Source organism: Amia ocellicauda, chromosome 10 (assembly GCF_036373705.1).
Source record: "Amia ocellicauda isolate fAmiCal2 chromosome 10, fAmiCal2.hap1, whole genome shotgun sequence".
NCBI classification, from domain to species: domain Eukaryota; kingdom Metazoa; phylum Chordata; class Actinopteri; order Amiiformes; family Amiidae; genus Amia; species Amia ocellicauda.
The window spans coordinates 22,675,962-22,702,475 of NC_089859.1; the positions used below are offsets into that span (position 1 = coordinate 22,675,962).

Genomic DNA, 26,514 nt, shown 5'->3' on the forward strand with positions numbered 1-26,514 from the left:
ATGCTTTAAACATACATCATAAATATCGATGGACAACGTTGTGGTACCTCACTGCCCTAGGTGTGAATGAAATGAAATACAGGTTCTCCAGCTAATTGGAAGCATGTGCTCGTCTGTTTGATCACAAAGTGCAGTGGTCACAACATGTGAATGAGGACATGACCAGCAGTAGACATAATCACCAGTGAAGGGTCTCTGGCCCGGCTGGGGAGGTTTACATGAGCAGTACAGAGAAGAGGATGCCACCTGCTGTATCAGAGGCCTCCATGCTGATGTCTTACCTTGGCCAGTAATCATGCCCCATGTGAAAAGGACTTCTGAACTCGAAGGATACATCGATCATAGGCGATATAGTTACTGTGAAGATTCCTTCGTATTGTTTATCGTATTTAGTTTTCGTTTTTTTAAATGGCACTCCACATTGATTTTTTATAAGGATGGGGATTGCAAGAACTCGAGGAGATGTTTGAAGAAGTACAGACTCCCCATAGTCCCATAGTCTCCCCATAGTCCCTTTAACATCCAGTAACTTTACTGAATCAATTAAAAAATGGTGGTGGAAGAAGTCTTCCTCCCGGAGGTACACTCAACTCTTTTGCTATGTGAAAGAAACACTTGTCATTTCATGTAATGCCATGGGAATTGTCATTATTTTTGTGTTGGAAAAGAAAGAAGCTTTTCATTTTTACCCATGGTGCACTGGGGCCAAGATCTGCACGTTATCCGTCTTCAGTTGGTTTGCAGCGAGGGCTGTTCTCGTCCACAACGGATTCTTTCATTTCCTGCCTCCCTCAATCCTGATTGCGCTGGGCTCCTTTCCATGGAATTCAGCTCAGCACAGAGGAAGTAGGGAGACCAAATTCTATGTTATTTTCAGAGATTTATGAGGATGCTACTGTAAATTATGGGACTTTTCAAATTTGACACCGTAGCATAAAACATTCCCCTCGGCTGGCGTGAGAAGGCCATCGTCATGGGCAGAACTTGCAGCCTCAAAGGTGTTTAGTCAAGGCCTTGGACAACACAGAAAGCTGGCAGGTTCATGGATGGAGAAAGAAACGGTATACAGTTATGTGGGATTAGAAATTAGGAAACCCATTTCAGTCTCATTGCCTTTCAGCTTGAACTCAAACAATAAGACTGCTATCGATCATTTCAGAGTTACCCAAGGATGCCCCTTCAAGTGACGTATTGACGTAGAGCTGAAAGTCCACGTTTGTGTTTTACTATACAAGCGTTTGTTCAGAAATGGCAGTTGTAGCAACCTGATCTGAGCCATGAATAATGCCCCGTGATACCAGCCTGTCTTCTGTGGTAACTTTAGCCTCATGCGGTGGAACTGGCCCTCTGTTAGCAGATAGCCTGTAAACTGGTTGCTTAGCTTGGCTCTGGTGACATGTCTCAGGCTTAAAAATAAAAACATGTTTCCTGCTTTAGACATGCCAGCTGCCTAAAATAACCAGGGGCTCTTAAATGAGGGAAGCAGCACAGTATCAGGCACAAAGTAAAAAGCACTTGGCCATTTCTTTGATTAAATCATAAGCAGGCTTCCACTTCCTATGAATAGCTCATTTAGGATTTAAACTCTTTTTCTCTATGTGGCGTGAGGTAGAAATGATAACCATACAGACAAGGAAGGGCAGAATCTTACCCCACAAGTTCCAGGAGAAAAGCTATTCTGGAAATGTGTAGAAAATTAATTTGAAATCAAAATTGAAATAGCTTGGTTGTATGAGTCCACCCCCTAATTTAGCTGATAAACGATCACCTTCTTTAACGATCACACACTTTAAGTTAAGTGGCCTGGTAGTGATTCACATGATTTCAGGATAAATTCAGCCTGGCACTGACACAGCAAAATGTGCAAAATGAGGGTGTGAACTTTATACATATGTTGAGGTGAGGGGTGGGTAAACCTTGGACTGCCACCTCATAGAAATCAATGCACACAAAGGCCTAGACCGAATCAACCTACCGGCCAATCACAAATTACAAACTTCTACCCAATCAAGCTTTTTATAAGTTGTATAAAAGTGGCCTCTGACAATAAAATATACCACGGCGGGGTACAAGTTTATAATTTGCGATCCGTGGGTAAGCAAAACTTTTGATTTGGTGCTGGCCAAAGTCTGTATAAGCATTACATTAAAATAGAATATATCTGTGGATGCTTCACTGTAATTTTGGGACAGATTTAGTCGGATGCAGCTACATCTCTTCCATTTTAAGAGGTCGGGCACTTTTATTTACCCCGGTACAGGTGTGTAGAGGACTTGTACACGGCACTCAACAGAAGCTGGTGCTAGTAACGGTCTTTCATACATAAATCAATTCAACCGTTTGTACATTTCATTCTTCACTTTTAACAGCTGCAGCCAAGGCGATCTGAGTTTTATGATGAAGTCCTGAACCAAATCAAACCTTCAGCATACTTGCCAGTTGCAAATTAAAAACATTATTCCCCTGGCAAGTGAGGTAAAAAAAGAATCCTGTATCAAGGAAAACGCAGTGCATTGCAGATGTTACAATTGTTCCTTCCCACATTGGCAATTATGCATCATACTAAAATATTAAATTTCATAAATATATCTGACATTTAGAGAGTCCTGAAATCAGACTCTTCCTTTAAAGAACCTTTGATAGATGACAGTGTACATACATGGCTTATTGAGAATGCTAACACGGTTATGTTTGTTATTGTCTAGCTTTTTGGAGATGATCATTCATGAGAATATGAATGGTATTGATTGCTGTAGGGCAGAACCCAGACTCTGCCGGGGAAACGGGGTTATTAGGTTTCGAAACAGGATTATTGTGGGAGATAAATTAAGCAGGGAGAGAAGTCAAATGCTTTTCGGGGGAAACAAATGGAACGAGAACGTATTTGTGTTAAAGGGCCACCTCAGACTGCAGAGTATGGATCCATCTCGGGTCTGAGGGAGGGAATACATCCTATGACACATGTAACAACACACTGAGACGCCTTCTGACAATGTAGTCAAAGGTGTGAGATGCGGACTGCCTCTTTACCAAACTCTCAAAGCGATTTATTTTGGATATGCGCTGTGAATGTGCTTTATACTCACACCCCAAGCTCTTTGCTGTGGAATAGATACAATACGAAGCACAGCACAGATGTGTGACTTGTCTTTTTTAAGTGTGGTGCGAGACATTTTTAAAAGTGCAGTCTCTTTAAATAGTGATGTGCAGGGTTAACCTATTTAAAACTCGGCAATGCATCTGCTATGATTTTTATTTTTTAACTGTTGTTTCCGGAGTACAACATAGATTCAAAGCCCTCTGTTGTATCAGCCGTTGAAAAGAATCTGAATGTAAAATGTTCATTTGAAGTCTGATGTTGATTCTTTCAGGCCTCCGGATTATATTTGAATTGCATTGTGGTAAACACAGCCCTGCAGCACAGTTTCAGGTGAAACAGGGGTTTAAAGTCTGTTGAATCAGACCTACAGGTTTATAGCTTCACCATGCGTTGATGACCGTATTAATTGTGTAGGTGTAAGACGAGTTTTTGTTGTTAATCCCTGCAGTCGCACCGAAGGTGAAGAGAAGCATTTTAAATTCAACTGGAATTGTGAAATAGTGGTTTTAAAGTTGAGGGGAAGTGGTGTGCATTTCCAGTATTTTTAGTGTTGCTTGGAATCAAGAAAAATGTGAACGTTACAGCTGGACGGTTCTGAAGCCTGACTTCCAGTCTACAGGGTCTATGTGGGTCTGTCTGGAGCCGTACTGGTGCAGATGGGAATGTGTGGAGAAATATTGGGTGACAATGATTAGATACACTGCAGACTGGAATAATCTGATGATGTAATCACACCTTCCTGTCCAGCAGGGAGGCACATTTGTTTATTTGAGCTTCCAAACATTCAGAAACAGAGGTCTAACATGTACACAGTATAATCCGTATGGATGTGCATTACTACTACATCTGAACATCTACTACTACCACTTAAAATACTAGTAGCTGTCGTGATATGTCAAACAGGAACTATAATGTTACTTGTGTGAATAATAATAGTGGTACATGTTGAAGGATTTTTTTAAAGAAAGCAGGAAAGAAAGTATGAATGAAGAGAAATTACATTAAAGCATAAAGACTTGAAGACATATCAGCCCATGGATATGTCTGTTCCTGCTTAAGCTCAGTTTAACAATCATAATTTTAAACATATGTTGGAAACATGAAAATATATCTCCCACCATAAGTCTTTTGTTTCTTTTTATGCATGAAATGTGCTGGTGTCTATACATATTAGAGTATTCCATATGCCCAACATCGTAATTGTCCTGAAATATATTAATCAAATGCAATGTTTAAATTAATTTCAACCAGTCCTGATGGGAACAGAAAAACTAAATATTACAGCACTGCACTCTCTGAAAAAGCAAGGGGGTTTGGGAGTGGGGAGGTTAAATGACATGTATAGATTAATTAGTGGAGCAGATATACTCCCTGGATATCCACACATTAAAAATCAAAATAAATAAATAAATAATTAAAGCGATTCGAAGGAGGAATTTTAAAGCAGTTTTTTGGAATCCGTCCAGTTGTGTTAAATGAGCCCGTTGTGTAATCCTGCCCCCGAAGATCCAATAAACCCACAATACTCTGAATTGAATGAAATATTTTCCTCCTGCTTTTTATTAGCAGTCACACTAAAGTTACTTCCGTTCATTTTGTGAATACATGTGCACTGTAATTAAAGCTTTAAATGTCAAGATGCCTCTGATCATTATATGGTAAATGTGATATAAAGTTCAGAAAAACAATAGAAGAAAAGTCCAGTTTTTATAATTGGGCTCTTCCACTATTAGCTGTGTAGTTCATTGCCTTTACTAGATGTTGTTATCTGCATTGCAAAATGCAGATCTTGTTCTCTCTCGGTTTCTTCATTATTTTTCCAGCTTTTTCTTCTTCTTCTTCTTCTTCTTAATTATTATTATTCTCGTTTCCAACCACTTAGTGTAAACGCATCTCCTCCTACAGTTCTTCAGCCACCAAAATGACACTGTGCACTTTATGCACTATATCTGAAAATGGTTGCTATTACTTTTGGTGCAGATTGGTTTTCCAGATTCTCCATATTATTATGGAACACATATAGAAAACCATGCATGATCTATCTGAAAATGCCCTATACCATGCCCTTTGACCTTCTTGTTAGGTCAAATGAAATACCCTATCTTAAATCCTTCCAGAGAAAAGCTATGAAGCTGCATTAAAGCTACAATTCCTTAAAAGGTGTTTAGCATGCTGAACTACTTACAGATACCCCTGTAAACGGTCTTAAAACGGTAGTTTTACAACGCAGATGAAGTTTCCATAAACTTCTTGATCTAGTACTTCTTCTTATTATTAATAATTAAAATACCAATATTATTATTTATAGGAAAATGCTTCTATTTTGAGTGTACAGATATCCTGCACTCAAACGCAGACAATAAGGGTTACACTGTTTGAAATGCAACTTGCATGCATCCTTACACTAGTAACATAATTATGTCGACGTGGTTGCCACAGCAACGGGAGGTCGCAGCCCGCAGCCGCTCCACTTGGTTTCGTGTTTCTATTTATAATTATTACTCGAAGCAGAATTACAGATGTTTTGATAAAGATGAGGAACCTGCGCCCGGCTGAGCGTACACAAAGCCATCTAACCTCTCTGCTCTTGCTCACGTAGCGAGCGTATGGAGAAGCGTGGTACACACTCATTGGGGGGGGTTGTGTAGAGAATAATGGGGCACACACAACTCGGAGGAGAACTCTATTCTGCAGGTGGTGCGTGAGGCAGGTTCACCGCACCTTGCGAAGATGGCAGCGGTGACCTTTGAATGTAAATTTCAGACAGTTTTGGATTGAAACTTTTGTCTTGTTCTGCCTCTGGAAGGACACCTACAGCTGGTTTGCCCAATTTTGCCAGGAGCAAACCGATGGCACAGTGGTCACCTTTACCAACCAGAAATGTGCCCACAGTTCCAGCTTCCCAGTTGTATCACTGGAGCATCTTGAACAAGAAGAAAAAAATATTATATGATCAAATATGATGGTACAAATGCCAGGTCTGAAATGAAAGACTTCTTCCTATTTTGACCACCACAGTTTCTAGAAGGCTGTTTTGAAGTCTCGATGCCCGCTGCTTTGGTCCCTAATAGACACACGCTCGGGAAACAGTGGGAGACGTGGCTGAGCTGTGGCCAAAGCATTAAGCTTTATAAATTGAGTTTGTCTTTCCCCCTGTCGCAAAAGCAACATCAGCCCGAGCAATGGATGAAGTGAGATTATAAAAGAATGAGCTCTAGCCCATAGCTCATGTTTACAAATAGGGAATGTTTTAATAATCTCAAGATTAGTTTCAGAGAGAGTATTTTGAAGAAGTCACGAATGATAATGGCTTAGGACTGATGATCATTAGATCTAGATATCCTGTAACTCCAAATAAGCCACAATCCGTGAGAAATAGGTGTCTAAGAATATTCATATTCACTTATTTTTTTAACTGAAAGCCATGGAAATAAACCACTAAATTTAGAATTGGACTCATTCAATAAATGTGGCTTCCCTGTAGGCATACTGGCAAAGGCCTCCTCATCCGGTTTAAATCTGAGCCTTTTCCCTGGAGGTGAGAAACGATTTGCGGGGCACTGTTGGGGTTGGACGGGTCGAGGGTGACCAGAGAATCCACGATGTGAAGCCTTGACCTTCATGATCTATGACTGCGTAGGCTTTCAGACATGAAATAAATGAAATAAAATAAATAAAAATGCAGAGGATTTCATAATAAATGCTTTGAAGGAACTGTCTATACATGTTGTTTGATTCCGAACCAAACACTGCAAACATTGATTTACTTCCTGAGTTTCTCATATATCTTTTGCTTTGAGAAAATAGAAGCTTTTTTTTTCCTCTCTCTTTGGATATTTATTTAGTGTGGCAAATCTCCATGTAAGCAGAAAAAAAGATTCACTTTGAACATGCACATTAGGGTATGAAACAAGAAATGAAATGTTTGGGAAAACGACATGAAACAAAGAAGGAATTAAACCTCTTTTTTTCCTTTCTTTCGGGGGCCCTAACTTAAGGAAGGAATCGTTCGCAAAATGCAAACCTTGTGTTCCTCCAGATGCCACAGTTAAAAAGCAACGTTATCTCTAAAAAGAAGGCTTATTATCCTGTCAACCTGGATGTGTGGCGATAAAGCTTTGTCACCTTCAAAGAAATTAATTTTAAAAATAGAAAGTGAGTGTGACAGGTACGCGACAAGCGATTGTCCAGGTAGTTGTGACTCATCGAGGAGGCCACGCTCAGCCGGCGCAGAAATGTCACCGTGCTGATTGTCATCTCGCTACGCAATGAAATATTCATGCCTTTACTGGGCTCCCAGAAAGCGCTATTGATTTCTTGTGTAAACTGGGCTATATTTAGTCCAGACAAATGGAATGAGGATTGCTGTTGAATAAATTGCGTTAAAAGGGCCACCATTTTCTTTGTACCCTCACAGCTATTATTTATAATCAAGAGCAGTTTGGGAAACGCAAGAGCAATCTGTAATAATGTCACAGATTCTCCTAAAAATAAAATCAAACAGGAGAATGAATGACTACTTGATCAAATTAACATCGTGTTGCTTTAGAGCTGTCAGTCTGAAACAACAGAACCCGGGCCAGTATAATGAGTTTGATTGAGTACATGGAAATTGGTTCTGAAATTGTATTATGTGTTCGTGTGCCAAGGTTGGTTGGGATTTCCACATAAAAAAAAAAACTAAATTGGTGAAAATGATTATTTCTGCCAAATGGCTGATCATTTTGTTTTGGTTTGAGTCCGGGCTTTTCCAAGTGTGTGCCATATGTACGGATGTTGTTCCTTTATTTGTTTATACGACTTGTACAATAATTGTCTGTTTCCTATGATCAGAACAGTCCAGACGTTATATTTGAAGTCTTTATTTGTGTTTTTAATCCACTGATGTTTCTCTTGGTTCCTAGCTGGCTCCTGCAATGTTTTGCAGAATTTTCAGTTTCTCTTTGGTGATTGTGACTTCCTTTTTTCCTATATTGCATTCCAGGAAGCTGTTTGAAGTTCATCATCCATTATTAGCCCAGACTTCTTTAAAACATAGAATTTATACAAGTGTATATGAAATGCAGTGGAAGTTCCCAGTATGGCACGTTTTGTCTTTTCTTCTGAAAGACAATGCTGGATTGAAAAGATGACATTTGGAAACAAACCTATATATACAATGTTCACACGTTGTTGTTTTTTCTGAGCTTCCCAAATTATTCATTGTGATGCTGATTAAGTATATCTTACCTTCTTAAGAGTTTTGCTTCTGGTTTTGTTTGTTTTATATTTACGTGAGAAACATATTTAGTCTTGGTCGCCAGGCTTTTTAGTGTTTGCAAACACATCGTTCTTTGAATTTTTGGTCACGGTTTGGCTGTCGTGTTGTGCAGCTGCAGAAGATCTTTTTTGAGTTTTCTGGAGTGGGGTGTAGGATCCTTATGACTGCTGCTTGTGGGATCCTTCGCTGTGATGAAAGCTGCTATACAAAGTTCATCCCTTCACTTCAACCACAGCCATTTGACTGCTCATGGCGGTCAGTGTGAAATATGCCAGTGAAATACAGCCGAGCAGACACGCAATGCTTGGAATGCTTGCTAGTTCAATTCCTCTGCAATGCATGATGGTTTTCCCTCCTTCCCCTCCTTAGACAAGCATTTACAGTTGTCTTCTGAGCCAGAGGTAGCTCTCCGGCTCCGGCTCTGGCTCCGGCTCCGGCTCCGGCTCCGGCTCCGGCTCCATCACCCGTCTCGCGCGTACGACAACAGGCCTGCGACATCTGCTCCCAGGTCTAACTCTCCTTCTGGCTCTTCCGCAGTGGAGATCAAACCCGAGGTCCCTGGAGGGCTGGAGTCGGTCACACCTCTGGACCTCCGCACAGACTTACGGATGATGGTGCCAGTGGCGGACCCCACACTGTGGGAGAAGCAGCTGCAGCAGGAACTGCTCCTGATCCAGAAACAGCAGCAAATTCAGAAACAGCTCCTGATCACTGAGTTTCAGAAGCAGCACGACAATCTGACACGGCAGCACCAGGCCCAGCTGCAGGAGCACCTCAAGGTGAGGCGGGAACGGGCGCGGGGTAATGACACGGCAAATGGCGTAGCTGGTGCAAATTGGCGGTTTGTGAGCTTTTTTTTTTTCATTATTTCATTTTTAGAAACAGAGAAAAGGCCTCTCTCGCTGTAAGTAGTGATTGACAATCCTGGCTTTCCATGTGGCAGTTTGAAACGCCTCAAGTAGATGTAATTTTTTTCCAAGAATGCTGAATAAAAAAAATAAAAAAAAGCTATTTGAAGCATTTGTCATTTGCAGATTTTTGTGGCGGGTAGCGTTCAATTATACAAAAGCACCCACAGAGTTGTATTTCTCTCCATTGTCGAGCAACAGTTCCTTTAGGCTAGAATTGCTCATACACTTTATTTTTTCCATGAGCAATTATGAAATAACCATAGTGGAAAACACCAAGGGATGAAGGAGAGATTCATAATAAATATCTAATTCTCAATCACCGTAAAAGTCGCTTCCGACTTTTTTTTTCATTTTACGTGAAGACATAAAAGAAAACGTTAAGTTCCATTAAATTTAGTTATTTATCAAATCAATCATCTGTTAGAATGGATTGTTTTCATTTGCTGAGTAAAGAATTATTCTATATATTCCATGCAGTATGTGTTTAAATCAGTCATTTATTATTGCTATGATGATTGGCTTCTGTTCAATTAATGGATTATTAGACTATGCCTACAACTCACTCCATATTTTCTTGTAAAGCAACACAAGAGGTAATGCCTTATTGGTACCAGATTTGTGCATCACATGACATCTTTCATTCATAATGATAGGAATGATCAGTGAATTGCTTTGTCAAAATGTGTACTTTGATGAAATTAACCCCTAACTTAAAACCTGGGACAAGTGTATTCTTACCAGCTGTTAGTCATATCCTAAACTGGATTTAAGTTGTAAAAAAAAAAATCAACTAGTTCTTCAAAATCTTTCCTGGACATCAGAGAGACGCTGACCAACACAGATGGTACTAATAAAGTGGAAATTCGAAATGCATTGGGCTCGGCGGAGTCTGAAGGTTAAGGTTCCCCCCAGGGATAACGCAGCCCCCTCGCCCTCACAATACCTGAGGTTGCGCAGAAGAGAGCATCATCTTAAAAGCAAAATAGAAACCAAATGTGTTAAAAAAAAAAGTGTGACTGTTGTTATTCTAACTTTGCGGTTAACCTTTCACTACGTTGCAGCGCCTAAAAATAGACTGATAGAAAGCTCAGAGATAAACACCAGAGTTTCCATTTCTGAATTTTAATACTTTGATTGCAAAAATAATTTATAATCATTCTGCCACCCTTACATAACATTTGTCATTATGAGTCTTGTTTATAAAAGTTTCTACAGCTACCAATGTATTTCCGTCCATATTAAACACTTTTGTTTGTTCCCTCTTTCTTTTTTGAATCTCAAAGTTACAACAGGAGCTTCTTGCCATTAAACAGCAGCAGGAGATCTTGGAGAAAGAGCGAAAGCTGGAGCTGCAGTCGCAGGAGCAGGAGCTCGAGAGACATCGCCGGGAGCAGCAGTTCCTCATGCTGAGGAATAAGGACCGGACCAGAGAAAGTGAGGACTTAGTGTAAACCCGTGGGCTGTAGAGACACTCACCTCCAAACAGGCGGTGTAACTAAGTTGACATAAACATCCAAAGTTCAAGACTAGTGACATGGTTACATATTTATTAATCATTACTCGACACACCGCATTTTCTGTTCTATGTCAACGTTTAGTTACACAACAAGCGTGTTAATAAATGACATTCATGTTAATATTATACAGTGCTTGTAGGAAGTATTCACCCCCTTTGGACTGAACCATGCTTCACAGTAGGGATGGGGTTACCTGGGGGATGTGCTGTGTTGGGTTTGCACCAACCCCAAAGTTGTTTTGAAAGCTCCTTGGTCTTCATGACAGTATCTTTGTTTTGAATGCACGACCCAACTGTGGGACCTTACAGAGACAGGTGTAGTTAATTTGAAATCATGGGAACCACTTTTATTGCACACAGATGGACTACATTCAGCTTAATTTGTGAATTCAGAAGCATTTAGTTGGAGGGTTGTTGCAAAGGGGGTGAATACTTAGCTAATTAAGCCTTTTTGGATTTGTGATTTATTCCCCCCTCCCGCATTGAAAGTGTGGAGTAGTTTGTGTATTACAAATAGGGGAAAAATCCCATTTAAAGTCCAAGGGTGGTGAATACTTCCTATAGCCACTGTAGCTTTTTCCCAGGTGTAAGCACTTGACCATTGACCTTATTCAGTAAGCATTGACACCCACTCTGTGTTTACACCTGCTTTTCCTAATAGGAAAACAACATAATGAAGATGTTGAGCCTCTTATACATTTCTCAGGATGCTAATGTGAGTCCCTGCAGGCAGTTCAGACATATGGTTTTGAGTATTAGATGTTTGTGTGTGCACATGATGAATGTGGTCTTCACTGCTGTAACTGCACACATCCTTTATCGGTCTGTCATTCAGTGATTAAAAGGTGACTTCCAGCACTTTAAATGCTGGGCTTTTTAACTGCCCACAAGAGGGAGACATTCACTCATTAGTGAGTTCATTCATGGGTTAATCCTTTGCTGGAAAGCATGTTGTTGCTCTTTTTGGAAGAGCCATAGCCATATCAAGACTGCAACCTGACTTGCGCTGAATTCTCGCTGCCCTTTTTTTTATAGCCAAGCTGGTCAAGTTTGATTCTCACTGGAAATATATGAGACTTAATTAAAATATCCTCATACCTTGAACTAATGGGATCTGGGATTGTAACTCAACAGGTGCAGTGGCCAGCACAGAAGTGAAACAGAAACTCCAAGAGTTTTTATTAAGTAAATCGGCCACCAAAGATCCCGCGGTGAATGGGATCAGCCACGCCCTCAGCCGCCACCCGAAGCTCTGGTACACGTGAGTAACGTTTTACAATCTCAGACATCTCCTGTGAGCCGAGAGGCTGGAAGGGCTGTCATTATCAAGAACATCTATAAGAAATATACAAACTAATAAGCCCACAAGGATGAACATTGCAATGGAAAGTTTATGTTTATGAAATTCCTGCATTTTATTCCAAGTTGATTGTATCTCTGCTTGGCAAACTCAATCCTCACCGGAAAGCCATCTCAAAAGCAACGGACCGCAACTCTATTTTCTAAAGTCCCAGTGCTTTACAGCAATATAAATAAACGGAACAATGTTTGTCTTTGTTTTTAGTGATAGCAATAGTTGCTTCATTTTAGCGCACACCTAAAACGAACCCATAGACACGAACTGTAAAGTAATACTGTTCGGGGGTGCAGATGCCTTTGAGCAAGATGCCTAGGAGTTAGTTCACCGGCCCTCTCCATTAACCTCCATTAAAGGTCCATACAGGGGAAATCTGGTGTTAATTTGTGCTGGTTTATTTTGAGCAGGGCTGCCCATCACACGTCGCTGGATCACAGTTCACCTCCGCTCGGTGGGACGTCACCCACCTACAAATACACCCTGCCCACTGCCACGGACGCCAAGGACGACTTTCCACTGAGGAAAACCGGTACGTGACTGATATTCGCGCCAGATCGCAGTCTCGGGGGCTGGTTGGTTGTGTTTGGTCAGGTTTGGCTTCTCTTGGTGGGGAGATCATTCTCGCCTTTGATTATTTCAGTTATAGTTAAGACACATCAAAGGAGGTGGGGAGGTATTTGTCCAGTTCTGCATTTGTCTTGGTTTAATCCCAGGTCAGTAACTCTGAAGATAGCGTTGCTTTTCAGGAATCTGTTTTCACCCTATTTGTGAACTGGTCTTGCTGTGAAAATATTTGAAGTATGTATTTGATCATCCTTTGCTTCGTGGTGGTTTATTAGTGTATAATCTTTGTGGTAGATCTGATCTGGTATCATATTGAATTTTCAGCTGTTCTTTCAGAAACCTCCCTGACTCAAAGCAATCTGTACCGTCATGACAAACGTGGACAGTATCATCCACAAGAAGCTGACAAAGAAACCATATAGGACTGGGGCTGCCTAAATGTTTGCAGATGAGCCTCAAAGACATTAATCTTAGCGGTTTGAGGTCAATGGTGAGTGTCACATAGCTGACATCTCCAAGCGTCAGCTAATTGTATCAGCAAAAGCTCCTGTTTACATTTTAGGTCAAAGTAATGATAAAGGGTACTACTCTATAGTGGCTAATCCTGAGGTTAATGTAGGGTCTAACAAATGATTTGGAAGAAGGTCAGAATTAATGAAGTCTAGTGAAGCTAAAGCGTAACTCTTTTGCCCCCAATCAGTGAGAATGTGACCACACTGTCCTGCATTAGAGCCACTGCAGGCCCTTTGGCCACCGAGGAGCCCGGAGGACAGCAGTGTCACAGGAACAACCACCGCCCAGCACAGCCTTGTTAATTGGATCAACCTGACCTTTGTTGCCAGGCTGAACTCTCTTCCTCACCCCTGGGGGTCAATAGCATTCAGTGACACTATAAGTAATGTACCGAAATGAGCACTGCCGTGTAAATCCCACTCTTGTGGTGCATAAAGGCATGCAGTTAAACAGGAGAACTATAATAGCCGAGCGCCTTTTTACAAACTGGAAAAAAGATCGTAGGCGGCAGCCATCTCGACGTCTCCCTCTTGTGTTTCTGTTTCTCCTTTTGCGCCGACCTCTGTGTTCGAGAGAATGAAATTAAGGGATTAAATGTATTGTTGCTTTATGTAACCGTCGTATTTATGGTGACTTACTGAAGCGCATAGGAAAAACACAAGCAGCTCTCGCACTGCGTAATGGTCACATTTAGAAAAGGATTGTGCTGTATTTATCCGCCACACAATGACAATGAATTAACTAGCAGAGGTGATGCTTCGTTCTTCATATGAGATTCTTTTATTCTTAAGGAATGTCTATTTATTTTATTTTAATTAGTCAAAGTATCTAATTTACTCCAAACCTATTTGATATTGGAATAGACTTGGAATAGACTGAGCTGGAAAGTTTAGCCCTGCGATTTAGCCCTGCAATTTAGCCCTGAAATACTCCTTTTAAGTTTGTACACCATATATAAAAGGGGAAATAGTTGGCCAACTATTTTGTGTCAAAGTAATTCAGACCTTGACTGGCTGTGTATTTCTTATCATCATCATGTGAACAGTACTACACAATGCTGAAGAATGGCATGATGTTGCACCCAAGAAATGTATATCACACGAGTATAAAGTGTATAACGTGCACGACTGGGCCCTCAAGAATGGTTCAGGACTTTCATTTAGTCAGTTTGTAGTAACTGTGCAGTGTCTGAGTAGAAGTAAGCGATGGAGTCAGGGAAATTCTCCAGAGTGGGAGTAACTGAGCTACGATGCCAGTAAAACATAAACCAGTTATATTTTAAGCATAAGCTTAGTGTAAATATATAATTTTCCTTTCTTAGTAGGTTCTTCGTGAGATTCGCAGATGTCTATACACCAGTTAAACCCCAACAGCATTCCTGGCCAATGGGTCTGTTTAAAAGGTATTTAATGCTGATAAAGGCCTGATGGGAGGTTGAGAACAACTGATTACAAAGAAAAAAGAGAGAAGAAAAAAGTCAGACTTAATGAAAGGTTGCTAATTGCAGGTGGATTTGGTTTTGAAGTTAGAGCCACGGATGTATTAAAGGGCTGTTCATAAGAAAAGCATACGTTCTGGGTTTATGTTTGGGGAATTCTCATAGGAGAGCAATATAAATAAAAATGATACCTCCCTCACGGCTCAAACCCTTAGAAATGTGCAGCAAGCTGAAATTGTACATAATTCTCCTGTGAAGTCAAGGAAATTGCATTTCATTCTTTCCCCTTTGTGTCCTGTTGAATTACGGTAGTATACAATTATACCTGCTAAATTACTCTACCATATGGAGTGGCACATTGTATATCTATGTAATTAAGCGATCGGCAGTGGGAGTAATATCCCAGGTTGTGCAGACTGCTATATGCAAAATGTAAACTCATTTTAGTTAATTATGAAGTCTGTTCCATTTAAACAAACACTTCAGATGAACATGAAAGTGATTTGTGTTTATTATGTCACTTTGTACTCATTTGAACAATTACCTCGAAAGAAAAAGTGCTGTGCTAGCAATCATAGGTTCAAGAAAGGCTCTTGTAAATCAAGGTTTAAAGGCTAGGGCAGATTTCTAGAATCAAAATAACCAATCTATGAAATAATGGTTCACTTGTGAGAAGAATGCAGGGGTTTCCACTTTTCAAGTTAAACATTGCTAGTACAGGATGTCATAATATCAACATAAAGCTTTCATGCAGCTGAACGTTTTCTTAGCATGTTTCTCGAGACGGAGATGATAACACTGACACAGGGACATTTTTCTTTAAAAATACAGTTTCTGCCAGTGATTCTGAGGGCCTATTGAAGAATGAGTGTAATTATTCTACGGAGAATATTTTAAACTCGTTGAATTGTAATGTTTTCAGCTTATCTTTGTCTTATTTTAATGACTTTTTAATTTTGAATTGTAAGTGAACCTTAAGTGCATTGATTACAGTTTAATCATTGGTCTGTTTTTATTCTGCAGAATTATGTGGCAGGTCTCTCCGACAATATTAATTTCAGTTGACCTTGTTTTAACTGGAAATAAATATAACCCCTGGTTGCCCTAATTCATTTGGGGCCCTTTTTAGTTATCTGGAATTTCCTATGCATTAAAACAGAAGAATAAAGAAAGGACCGTATTCTGTGGAGAAAGTCACAACTCGTTGTTTGCTAAACTTCAAAGCCACCCTTTTTTAAAACCCTGATAGCTCTGAACAGTTGGGTGTTCACTGTAATGAAAATGCCCCTTCTCTCCTGCATTGACAAGAACATCCAAATGCTCACTTCCTGTTCCTCAGGTTTCAGCCTCTAGATGTGGTCTTTTCCACAAGAGGCCCCCTTCCCCCACTTCCTGTCTGTCCTCATTAAAGCCTCGTCTGTATTTGGCACGCATGTGGGAGATACAAAGGTACCGCTTGTTCCTCATCGGAGTAGCCATCAAAAACAGGGGATTGGCAGCTGTCACAGGACTGAAGGACGGAGCTGGGGCAGAATTGAATTTGACAGGGATGTTTATTTTTCCAAATGGGCTCCTTTAAGAGATCCTGGAAGCCCATTAGACTGCCCCACACCAGCTGAAAGCTTGAATTTCAAAACTCGTGTAGTGAGAAGGCTGATTTGGGTCAGAGAGAGGCAGATTTGATTTGCTGAAAGTGAAACGTGTGAATGTGGTTTAGGATTTGCTCAATTGTTTGAATAGTATTTTAGTTTTTCTTTTGCTGTTGTATTAAATTGTTGTCCTAAAAGACATTGAATGCTATTATATTTAGACAGGCTGCATAGTTTGAATCATTGAAATATAATAAACATGGCAATTTTAATATTATAGTAACTAGAAACTCACACATTTTGATATCAATAGTTAACAGAGCAAACAGTCGACAGTTAGACCCCATTGCATGACTTGCTTGAATTTGCTGAGGTATTTATTTAAATGGGTCAATGCTTTAGCACACTGAACCACAATGACTGGAGCTGCACAGTTAAAACATTATTTAATAGCAGGTCTTTACATCAACATCAGAAGTAGCTCATATATTTTCTCACTGAATTAACTGCATGTAAAACCTCCTTGCTAATTGTTGAACAAATATTTTCGTGGTATTTTTCTAATAGCCAATATTCATCAAGTGTCAGTTAGCCCAAACAACAATATTTGCTTAAGGAATAAAATTAGTATCACCACTTTACTGCAAATTTCGCCTTGGATTTGCAATAAAATAAATCGGAGGTTTAATACTTAGTTTTACTGTCCGCAGAAAAAGATTTATAATTCTTTAAAGATAATGTTTTCCCCCCAAAGTTCAGGAAGAAAGATGAACAATTATAACAAAAGTAATATAATTTTCTAAAAGCATTATTGCTATTCTGACAGTATTCAATCGTGGCAGTACAGGGCGGTGGCGCTAGCTGGATAGGTGACCTTTCCCTGCGATGATATGAGGTTTCTCTCATGGTTTCCCAAGTGCACCGGCCATAGCGTCGCGTCTCGGTCCTCCCCTGCAGACGCAGATTGAGCACTTTCATTCCCCCCCATGTAACCTCTACCTGAATCAGGATATTCAGTACCGAACTACTTAATTTGCTTGGTCACATAACCCATTTGTTTGTGCTTTTGACAACATTAAGAAAGCAGCAATGTTCTTCAGCATAAAAGTAAAATCCCCTTAAATTTGCATTCACTTCTCTTATGTTAGTTGGAGCAGGATGCTGCATCTAAGAAAGAAAGAATATCCTTTCTGTAGGTCCTATAGGTATAACATTTGAGAGCCTAATTATATACTGAGTGCATTTTGAATTTGTGAAAGACACACACATAGAACTTGTAGCAAGTGATTTAACTTGGAAACGTCTCATTTTTATTCCTCGTTCACCGACGACATCGAAAATAAATGTTTATTTCCTTCGGTGCATCAGCCCTTTCATCAGCGCTGCAATGGGAAGGTGCAGCCATCCTTAATAAAATACACATGGCGAGAGCAGCTGTCTGGCTGGCCGTTTCCCTCTCTGTGCAGGGAAGTGCTGTGCAGGTGAGGAGCTACTCAAAGCTATTCGCCAGAAGCTTCTCATCAATTAAAAATATCACAGTGGGCGTCTGTTGATTTCTTTCTTTTTAGTCCCATATTATACTTCATTATACTATATATATATATATATATATATATATATATATATATATATATATATATATATATGTGTGTGCATTTCCCTAAATTGTATTGTTCTATGACTACCACATGTGCGGTGTCTCCTGCATGTGAAGAACTCTGATGTTTCCGCACAGTAAGGTAAAACATGCTTTTAGCAATTCTATGACAGGATCGGACCAAGCACCCCTAATCTTTTTGACCTCTAGTGCCATATCCATGTCAAAGGAATTCTTGACATTTCTAATCAATTTGCCGTGTGTAAATTAGCTGTTTTTCATGCCATCCATCACTCCGTTTTTTGTTTTTGCTGAACTTGGAGAGGGATGACAGTGTACGTTAGTGTATTTATATTGAGATGGTTCTTTAACAATCTCATGTAAGTCGAGCAGTCATAAATAGCTAAACACTTCAGGACATAAACATTCTCAGATCTGCACGTGGTCTTTTATAACAAGTAGTATGGAAATAACATGGCCGACAGTTGATAATAATCCAGTGAAAGAGGTCTGGAGCATAACCCCCAGAGCAGCTTAGCCCTCGCAAAGTAGATTATTCTTGTAATTTTCTGCTTGCTTGCCATCTATCTTAAACATAGCATATGACTAGATTTAGTTTAGAGCACGTAATATGGAGCAGTAGTTAAAATAACCCCCGATTAGTGACGTAGAGGTAGTGCACCTTTTTTCTGTCTTGTCCCGTTTAACTGCATTTCTGGTGTGGAAGGAGAATAGATAGTGGGAGTTTAAGAAAGTGTTTAATAACTTTCTTGGAAGACATGTTCAGTTTCTTGTTGCTGCTGAGGAAAAAACAAAGTAATATTAAATTCCCATCCATTTCTTCTATGTGAGAGTGATACTGTCTAGCAAAATATATCCAACTGAACTGTTTCTTTCTTAGTTTGTTATGTTTCAGCAGCCTGAGTTTTATTTTGTTGTTGTCGTGGTAATGCTCAAAATGTAGGCACTTTTTTTATATGAAAAATAGAAAAAGTACTTTGAAAATGTAACAAACTGAGAAAAAATATGACATTGATGAGGGCCTGGCTGTGGTATAAAATTATTTAAGGCCTCTGAGGTAAAAAAAAAAAAAAAAACTTTTCATAAAAGATTTGGCTTCTTGAAAACAATAAAGAACATTTCCAAAAGAACATCCAGACCACTTCTAATCTGCTATTGTCACATCAAACAATTACACAATATGCTTACTTGCTACTTTGGGGAATTTCCCTTGGACATATACATCTATACTTTAAATAAAATAAAGCAATCAGAGCCAAGGAAGATGAAAAATGAACCGTCTTTGTGAAAGAACAAACAGAACCACACGCTATCCTCCAGAGAGAGAGAAACCCTCCTCTCAGAGCAGCAGATTGATGCTCAAGATGATCGCAGCTGTGTGTGTGATTTTGTTTGTGTTGGTTTGTTGGTTTGTTGATGCCATTTGAAGTTAAAGATCCTCTTTTTCAGCCAAGATACAAACAAGAGCTAAATACCCAAGCATGACAATTCCCTGGTCTTCTTTTGGAAACTGCCTGTTGCATAACTGCACTGATGGAAGCCAAATAAAGCTAATACAGGCATGCATTATGCGGCCCAAATGCTTAAATTGAGTTTTGAAAGTGACAAGGAAACAACACAGCAACAACCTGCATGTTTGTTTTGATTTATTAGAGGACATTTAAAACCAGTATGTTGGTTGCAAGGTGTAAAAAAAAAGCGTTGTTGCATTTCACTATATAAACCCCAGGCGACGTATTAATGATAAACGACATCTATTATTTAATGCCATCAATCACTGCTCAGGTGATGTGTTACGGGAGGAAACAATTCTCTCACCAGGTGTCTGTGCTCTCTGCAGTCGAAATGTGATGGAAATCTTGCGTCTCTGCTGTTCATTTCAAACGCGTAAATCATAATTTCCTGTCGTGTTGCCTTCGCTACGAGGACGCAGAGCAGAGACACCTAGGCTACTTCCAGGGTTTCTTGTTGTTGTTGTTGTTTTTTTTTTATTTTTGTCTGCAATTGATTTGGATGCTGAGCATGATGGCAGTGTTGTAAAAATAGAAAGCAATCAGGGCAGCCAGGCATGAAATAGATTCATGCGGCTCTCCAGCAGCTCCCCGGCCCGCTCTGAAGGGCTCTCACCCACACCCCGAGGATTTACATCACATTAGAAAACCGCTGGATTGGAAAGCATCTACTGCTCGGCAGCTGGGAGGCGTTATAAATAGAGTTCACTCTCTCTATTATTACTAAGCCAGTAACACGTAGATTCAATAAACGACATCAACCTCTGCTGCGAAAATGTCTGGGTTCCATCCCTTTAGGAAAACGTTCGAAAATAAAATAAAATCCCGTAGTCCAATCTCTCACATTTTCATCCAGAGCTGGGCGTGATGTGTTGCTATTATTTCATCTTCTGTTTCTTTGAACTCTCCTGGATATAAGAAAAAAGGGGCAAAATAATCTAATATTATATGAAGGGAAGTACAGCATCAAAAAATAACTTGATACATGTAGGATAGGCCCCACTTAAATGGGGGGCTTCTTCGGAGGGATGACACAGTATTTACCACAGCATCCAAATGTTTACAGTCCATTGGACAAATAGATAATGTCCACATATTCAGGAAGCGAGGCCCTGCTAAAGGAGTAAGAGTACTTCTCAACTGCGGATCAGAAGCTTCACGCAGCTTTCCGATTCCCAAAACCATGCGCCACTTGTTCAGCTTCGTGTGTCTGTTTGTAGGCAGACCTGTCATTGCAGTGGCTGTTCAACATCTGCAGAAAGTGAACTGTTACGGTCTCCCGGCTCTCCTTGTCATTGTGAAGGACGCCACCCCACTGACTGATTAGTTGACGACCCTGGTCAGCCACCGATGATGCAACGCCAGATGGTGCCTGTTGCCATGTATTCCACACAGCCCCAGAAATGATTAGCGGCAGCATCTGATTAGTCATGTTGAGTATATACATACTTTTCCTGTATTGATATCAATTAAACCCCCGACAAACTAATCCCTCTCGAAGAAGATGTGGTTGTGGAAGGACATCATCAAATGCAGATTCCAGTGGCCTTCAAGATCGAATAAACACACAAAATTACTGTACATATCCTGGTTGAACAGGCCCCTAGAGGCTTATGGGTAATGGTTGACCAAAGTTGTTTTTGCTCGACTCTTAGGATACAAATATCAATCTCTCTTGTTTTCATTTGTTTTTTCAGAAGCATGGAAATTATATGACTGGCCTTTTTTCCATGGAAATCATTGATTTAAATGAGGAATGTCAGTTACATTGGGTGTCACAAACGTCTATGATCGAATCAATCTGTGTATTTAGGGTCACTTATTTCACCTTCAGTTCTAAGGCCTTTCCAAACCGCACTTGTAAATTTTTTGTATCGTTGTGTACGGAACACTAATTTGTTTAAACCAAAGCTGCTTTGATCTGGTTTCTGAGTGTGCCGCATTTCGACTTAATTTGAGTCTCGGTCTGGACTAGTTCAGCGTTAAACCCGAGCTTTAAGATAAGATGCAGTCTCGCTTCTCGCAGTGTATCTCTGGTTTCGATTAGGAACTGGGGTTTCTGGTTTACTTGTAAAACTACAACACCACCCGTGTTTTTGTGTTAGTTTAAGTGCTGCTACTGTATCAGGCTTGTGGTGACGGAGGCTGTAGGTAGCAGGGCGATCCATTTGTGCTGGGACGTGGAGACTAATTTATTCCAGATGACCGAGAACAAATTTCCATTCCAGTTTAATTTATATTTTGTTATCCCAGGAAGCTTTGCATGGCCTTTATGGTCATGCCCAAGAATACATGTAATAATAATAAAAGAAAGAAGAAGAAATTGAAGAATGAATAGATTTAACAATAACTTTAATCACCCCACGTGATAATTACTGAAACATGCCTCTTGAACAGTTGCCATTTTGTTGGGCGGTTTTATACAAAAATGTTGTGTTTTTTATTTTTTCCCAGCTTCCGAACCCAACCTGAAAGTGCGTTCGAGATTAAAACAGAAAGTAGCCGAGAGACGAAGCAGTCCCTTGCTAAGAAGAAAAGATGGAAATGTAATCAATGCATACAAGAAAAGGACATATGAACTGACAGGTAAGGGGGAAAAATAACAGTTTTTCTTGTCATAAAGTAAATAAAATTATTTTCAGACACCCCTCAAAATGGGTTTAGATCATTTGATGCACCATTAAAAAACATTCTAGATAATCACAGGTCAATGATTTGTCATTCATCTCCCGAAAAAAGAAAGCACAAACAAAAACGTGTGCGTTATCAAACTACGACAATGCAAATGCACATTTCTGGGCAAGCATCCTCCTGGTGTTAAAAGATGCTTTTCTTGGACGAGTCATATTTCTACTAATCTCTTTCACACTTGCAATGAGATCAAATACCCCCTTTATATAGTACTGCCGTCCGATGTGTTCGCCTGTCCTTCTACCTTTACACAACCTCGCCCGTCGTCCGTGGCCAGTGTGCTGTAGGTAATACACTCAATGATTTTTCCACCAGATCAGACGGCCATTGACAGACAGCGATGTTCGCTTCAGGGGATCCTGTTACTATAATGGAATGACATGATTCAGTAATAAAAGAGAGAGATATATCATATATATATAAGGTTTACTGCTGAGATGCCGTGTCTGTGTATTGATTCGGGGCCGTCACCCTTTCTCGATGCCCGGACAACGCTAAGATCTAGAGTCAAGAATAATGAGTAGGATTTTAAAGAGAAAGACATATTTTTTGGTGTATTTTCTGGTGCTCTTTAGTGAGAGTAAATAGACAGTAAACTCTGGTCTTTTCTTTCTTATCCGTTTTTCTCCATGAAGACTCCACCGCCAGTAACAGCGCTCCGGGCTCTGGTCCCAGCTCTCCAAACAGCGGATCCACCGCTATAGGAGCCGAGAATGGGCCATCCTCCCTCCCTACTACAGCTCAAACTGAGGTAACCCTTCTCTACAGATGGATCACCTCCATATTGTCTAATAGTTGTGGACGAGGTAGAAAACTAGCAGGATGCAATATAGGTATGGAAAGTGACGTTTTAGGATTAGAAATGTGACAAGGAAAGCTCAATATATTCCATACATCTACAGGTCTAGATTTCCAGGGGTCTTTATTGACCCTGTGAATGAAATGTGTTTGGGAATGGGCAGGTAGTGAAGGCTTCTGGGTAGCCCCAGTCACTTGCACAACCCAGCGCCACTCAGTTGTTCACGGTTTACTGAATACGACTCCCCACGCATAGTATAAAAATACTCAGCACAAACAAAATCTCCAAAGGGTTTCTGATTTATTTTCCTCTGTGGTAGATTGGGTGGTTTTCCTTCAGAAGCTGTTTTGCTATTGCCCATCGAAAGCACAGCCACTGTTTTATGAGATCCGACGCTTTAGGCTCGTAGCAAGTGCTACCCATTGCTTTTGTTTATTTCTCTTTAGAAATGGGGGGAAAAACTCACTTATAAAATTGTAAATTACTCATGCCTCTTCAAAACACAATGATTTAAATAATGACCTCTTTAATTTATGTGGAGAGACACGCGCACACACACACACACACACACACACACACACACACACACACACGAGTGTAGGTGCTTTATCTTGCGCAAACATATTATTAATCCTCTTTATATTAATATTCCTAGTGGGCTTCCTGGTTTGACTTTCAAAGAGTCAGTGTAGGTGTTTCTTTGCTTTTTAAAGAACAGCAAAACACTACTCTACACAGATTAGGTAGGGCGCTTATTATATATGCACTGCCTGTCAGAACGATAAATCGCTTTACCCGCTATCGGCCTCGTATGGAAATACGTTTCCTGTCAAGGGAAACAGAAACTGATATGTGGAAACTGATCTGATTTGAATGTTCTGCCTCTGATGTCAAAGTGTTTCATAACAAAGATCTCTTCTTAATAATATGAACTCTCCCCACCGCTGTGAGCTAAAGACTTTAAATAAATCTTCGGGTCTTGTGTATGTGGAGGTCTGAGCATTGTGGTGCACAAAGTCATTTATTCTAGGTGTTTAAATTATATTGTGTTTCCAGGCCGTATGAAAGCTTGAATGACTTATCTTCTTTGGCAGTTGTGGATCCTTTTCTCTTTCTGCATAAAACTCCCATTGTGTTTTCGAAAGCACTGCTCGGTAAATTTCATTGATTTATGACTCAGTTAGCAGAGAAAGTTCCCTCCGGAGTCGATGCACAATAACGTACATAATCGAGGGCGGGTGACATGACGCATCTCCAAACAGTCTTTATTGACCGGCTGTGTTTTTGGAAAACATGCACTATGTTTACTCTCCCATGAACCTCTTGTTAAATGTAAGAAAAGGGACGAGGTGGGGGCCGTCTTGATTTCAGCCTAATTGATATTCCAGGCATGGTTTGCTAAAGACTCCCAGGTACTAACAACATACTGGACTGTTATTATATTGACACAAGCTTAAACTCCCTGTAAACTATCTCTCGCAATGCCCTGGTTCATCGAGAGTCACCCATGTGCTTCCTGTTTGTAGCGTAAGCAACCAATGTTGTTGTACTGTTACATTCGGTATTCGTTTTCAGAGGCAACTGTTCCCCCGGGGCAAATATGAAGCGGATGTCCCACATACAGGTCATTCTATAATGACTACTGGGGGTGGCAAGGAATAACAAGGCATCCTTAGACCACATGCTGAAGGACAACTCTGATCTATAAAGGAACTGTGCTTGACCAGAGATCCCCTCTGTGATGTGTGTGTGTGTGTGTGTGTGTGTGTGTGTGTGTGTGTGTGTGTGGACATTACCATGCGACTGGTTAAACTCAACCACTACATTGGTCTCCTACAGTCAAGAGGTCTCCTCTTGAAGAAAATAACTCCTGCTTTCTTCTGAAGACTCTTGTAGGAATTCACCCATGGTCTGTAGACACCCTAGGTTGCACTGTTAATGTGTGCCATTTATCTCTCGCAGCGTCTGCTCTCACATCAAAGGGTCTTGAAACCTGAAGAATCGATGACCTTGCTTAGTCTCTACACATCCCCTTCATTACCCAATATTACCTTGGGACTTCCAGCTGTGTCCTCACCAATTAATGTAAGTTATTGCAACCATATAAACTCGTATCCCTCTGTGTTGCCCTCAATATTGTTTCATATGAGGTGAAGTTGAGAAGCTCATCCACTGAGATCTTATTTCACACGGGTCGGGTTTCAGTCTGGCTTGGAGCTCGTTAGCATGCAAACAATATTTGGGTTAGATCAATAATCAATAATAATAAGTTCCCCTCAGAAAATATATGGGAAAATACTTTCTGGTTAACACTGTGTTAAGAGCCTCTGGACCTGTTGAAAGAGTTGCAGGCAGTGGCACATAGGATTAATGTATTGCTGCAGGGCACTGACCTCTCACCTCGGAGGATTTTATATCCCTTAGATAAATAATAGGCCACAGTGTCCAGGGCCGGCCAGAGATCTTATCTTTCGCTATCACCTAATTCATCACCATCATTTAAAAGTTAAAGTAACTGTGTGCTTTACTTTAACTGTAGATAACACAGGCAGCAATGGATCATGTTCAGTTTTTATAAGACGTTTTTTTTTCTTCCCCCAATCAGATATGTTGAAGCACCAGCTTTTTCTTCCTAGATTTATACAATAGGACACATTGCAACATCTGTTAACGTCTTATATTTACTGACGGAGCAGAAATTGGTGTTGTAAACTGGATATTTTAGAAGTAGCAATGAAAGTAGGGGTTATTAATATTATTATTATTATCTAGTAAACAAAGTCCTTAATAGTGGTGGAAGACTTTGTAATTCTTAAACTAGAGTATTAACTAGTTATTAAATAATTAACTAATTATTTGCTCTATGTGAAGCACCATGTGGCAACTTTTTGTGAAGGGCGCTATACTAATTAAAAACTGAACTGAACTATCATATTTGTCCATGTGAACAGGCAGCCACGGCTCTGAAGGAAAAGCATGGAGACGTCAATCTGCAGGTGATGCGCCAGGCCCTGCCCGGACAGTACTTGGGTGGGTCGCCACTACAGCCAGGCCTCCCCCCGGTTGCCCTGGAGGCTAAAGTGAACAACAGCCACCAAGCGCTGCTGCAGCACTTATTACTGAAGGAACAAATGCGACAGCAGAGGATACTCACGTCTGGTAGGTCTGTCCGATATTCCCCATGGAAAAGCTGCGTGTGATTCTTGTTTTCTTATGGGCAAGAAAAGCGAAAACGTGTATTGACTCTCCATACTTGTAGAAAGACACATCCCTTTACGCGCCTCGTCCTCATGACAGCGATGTGAAGTCGTTTCCAGTCACGATAGTGAGTCATATTTCACGTCCTCGCGGGAATTCATTACCAGCTCTTGAATAATTCCTCCCAGGCTCTGGTTTCAAAAGAGCTGATCTGGGGATTTTTAAAGGGTTACTACCGGCCTCAGTAAAATATATAAAGGAAATTGCTTTAAGATTTTATCTGAGGGTTTGCAAATGAACATCTATAAAATAAGTAAATGAAGAGGTTGGAGGCCAGCAGCGCAATAATAAATCCCAATCGTAGCCCAGCTTGGCGGACCTAACCGACTTCCATCCGCTGTCGTTGTTTGGCAGAGTATTCCCGCGTCATGCCCGTTTATTATTGCTTA

General features: G+C 40.4%; 1 protein-coding gene across 1 annotated transcript in view; it reads left to right on the plus strand.

Moving 5' to 3' along the window:
* The window catches only part of LOC136760251 (histone deacetylase 9), a 113,555-nt gene that overhangs the window by 31,068 nt on the left and 55,973 nt on the right, over positions 1-26,514 (plus strand). The window contains exons 4-11 of the mRNA XM_066715561.1: positions 8,898-9,139; positions 10,555-10,705; positions 11,922-12,048; positions 12,552-12,673; positions 21,832-21,963; positions 22,704-22,819; positions 24,830-24,952; positions 25,819-26,026. Coding sequence (XP_066571658.1) covers positions 8,898-9,139; positions 10,555-10,705; positions 11,922-12,048; positions 12,552-12,673; positions 21,832-21,963; positions 22,704-22,819; positions 24,830-24,952; positions 25,819-26,026 — 1,221 coding nt within the window. The remainder of the gene's footprint in view (positions 1-8,897; positions 9,140-10,554; positions 10,706-11,921; positions 12,049-12,551; positions 12,674-21,831; positions 21,964-22,703; positions 22,820-24,829; positions 24,953-25,818; positions 26,027-26,514) is intronic.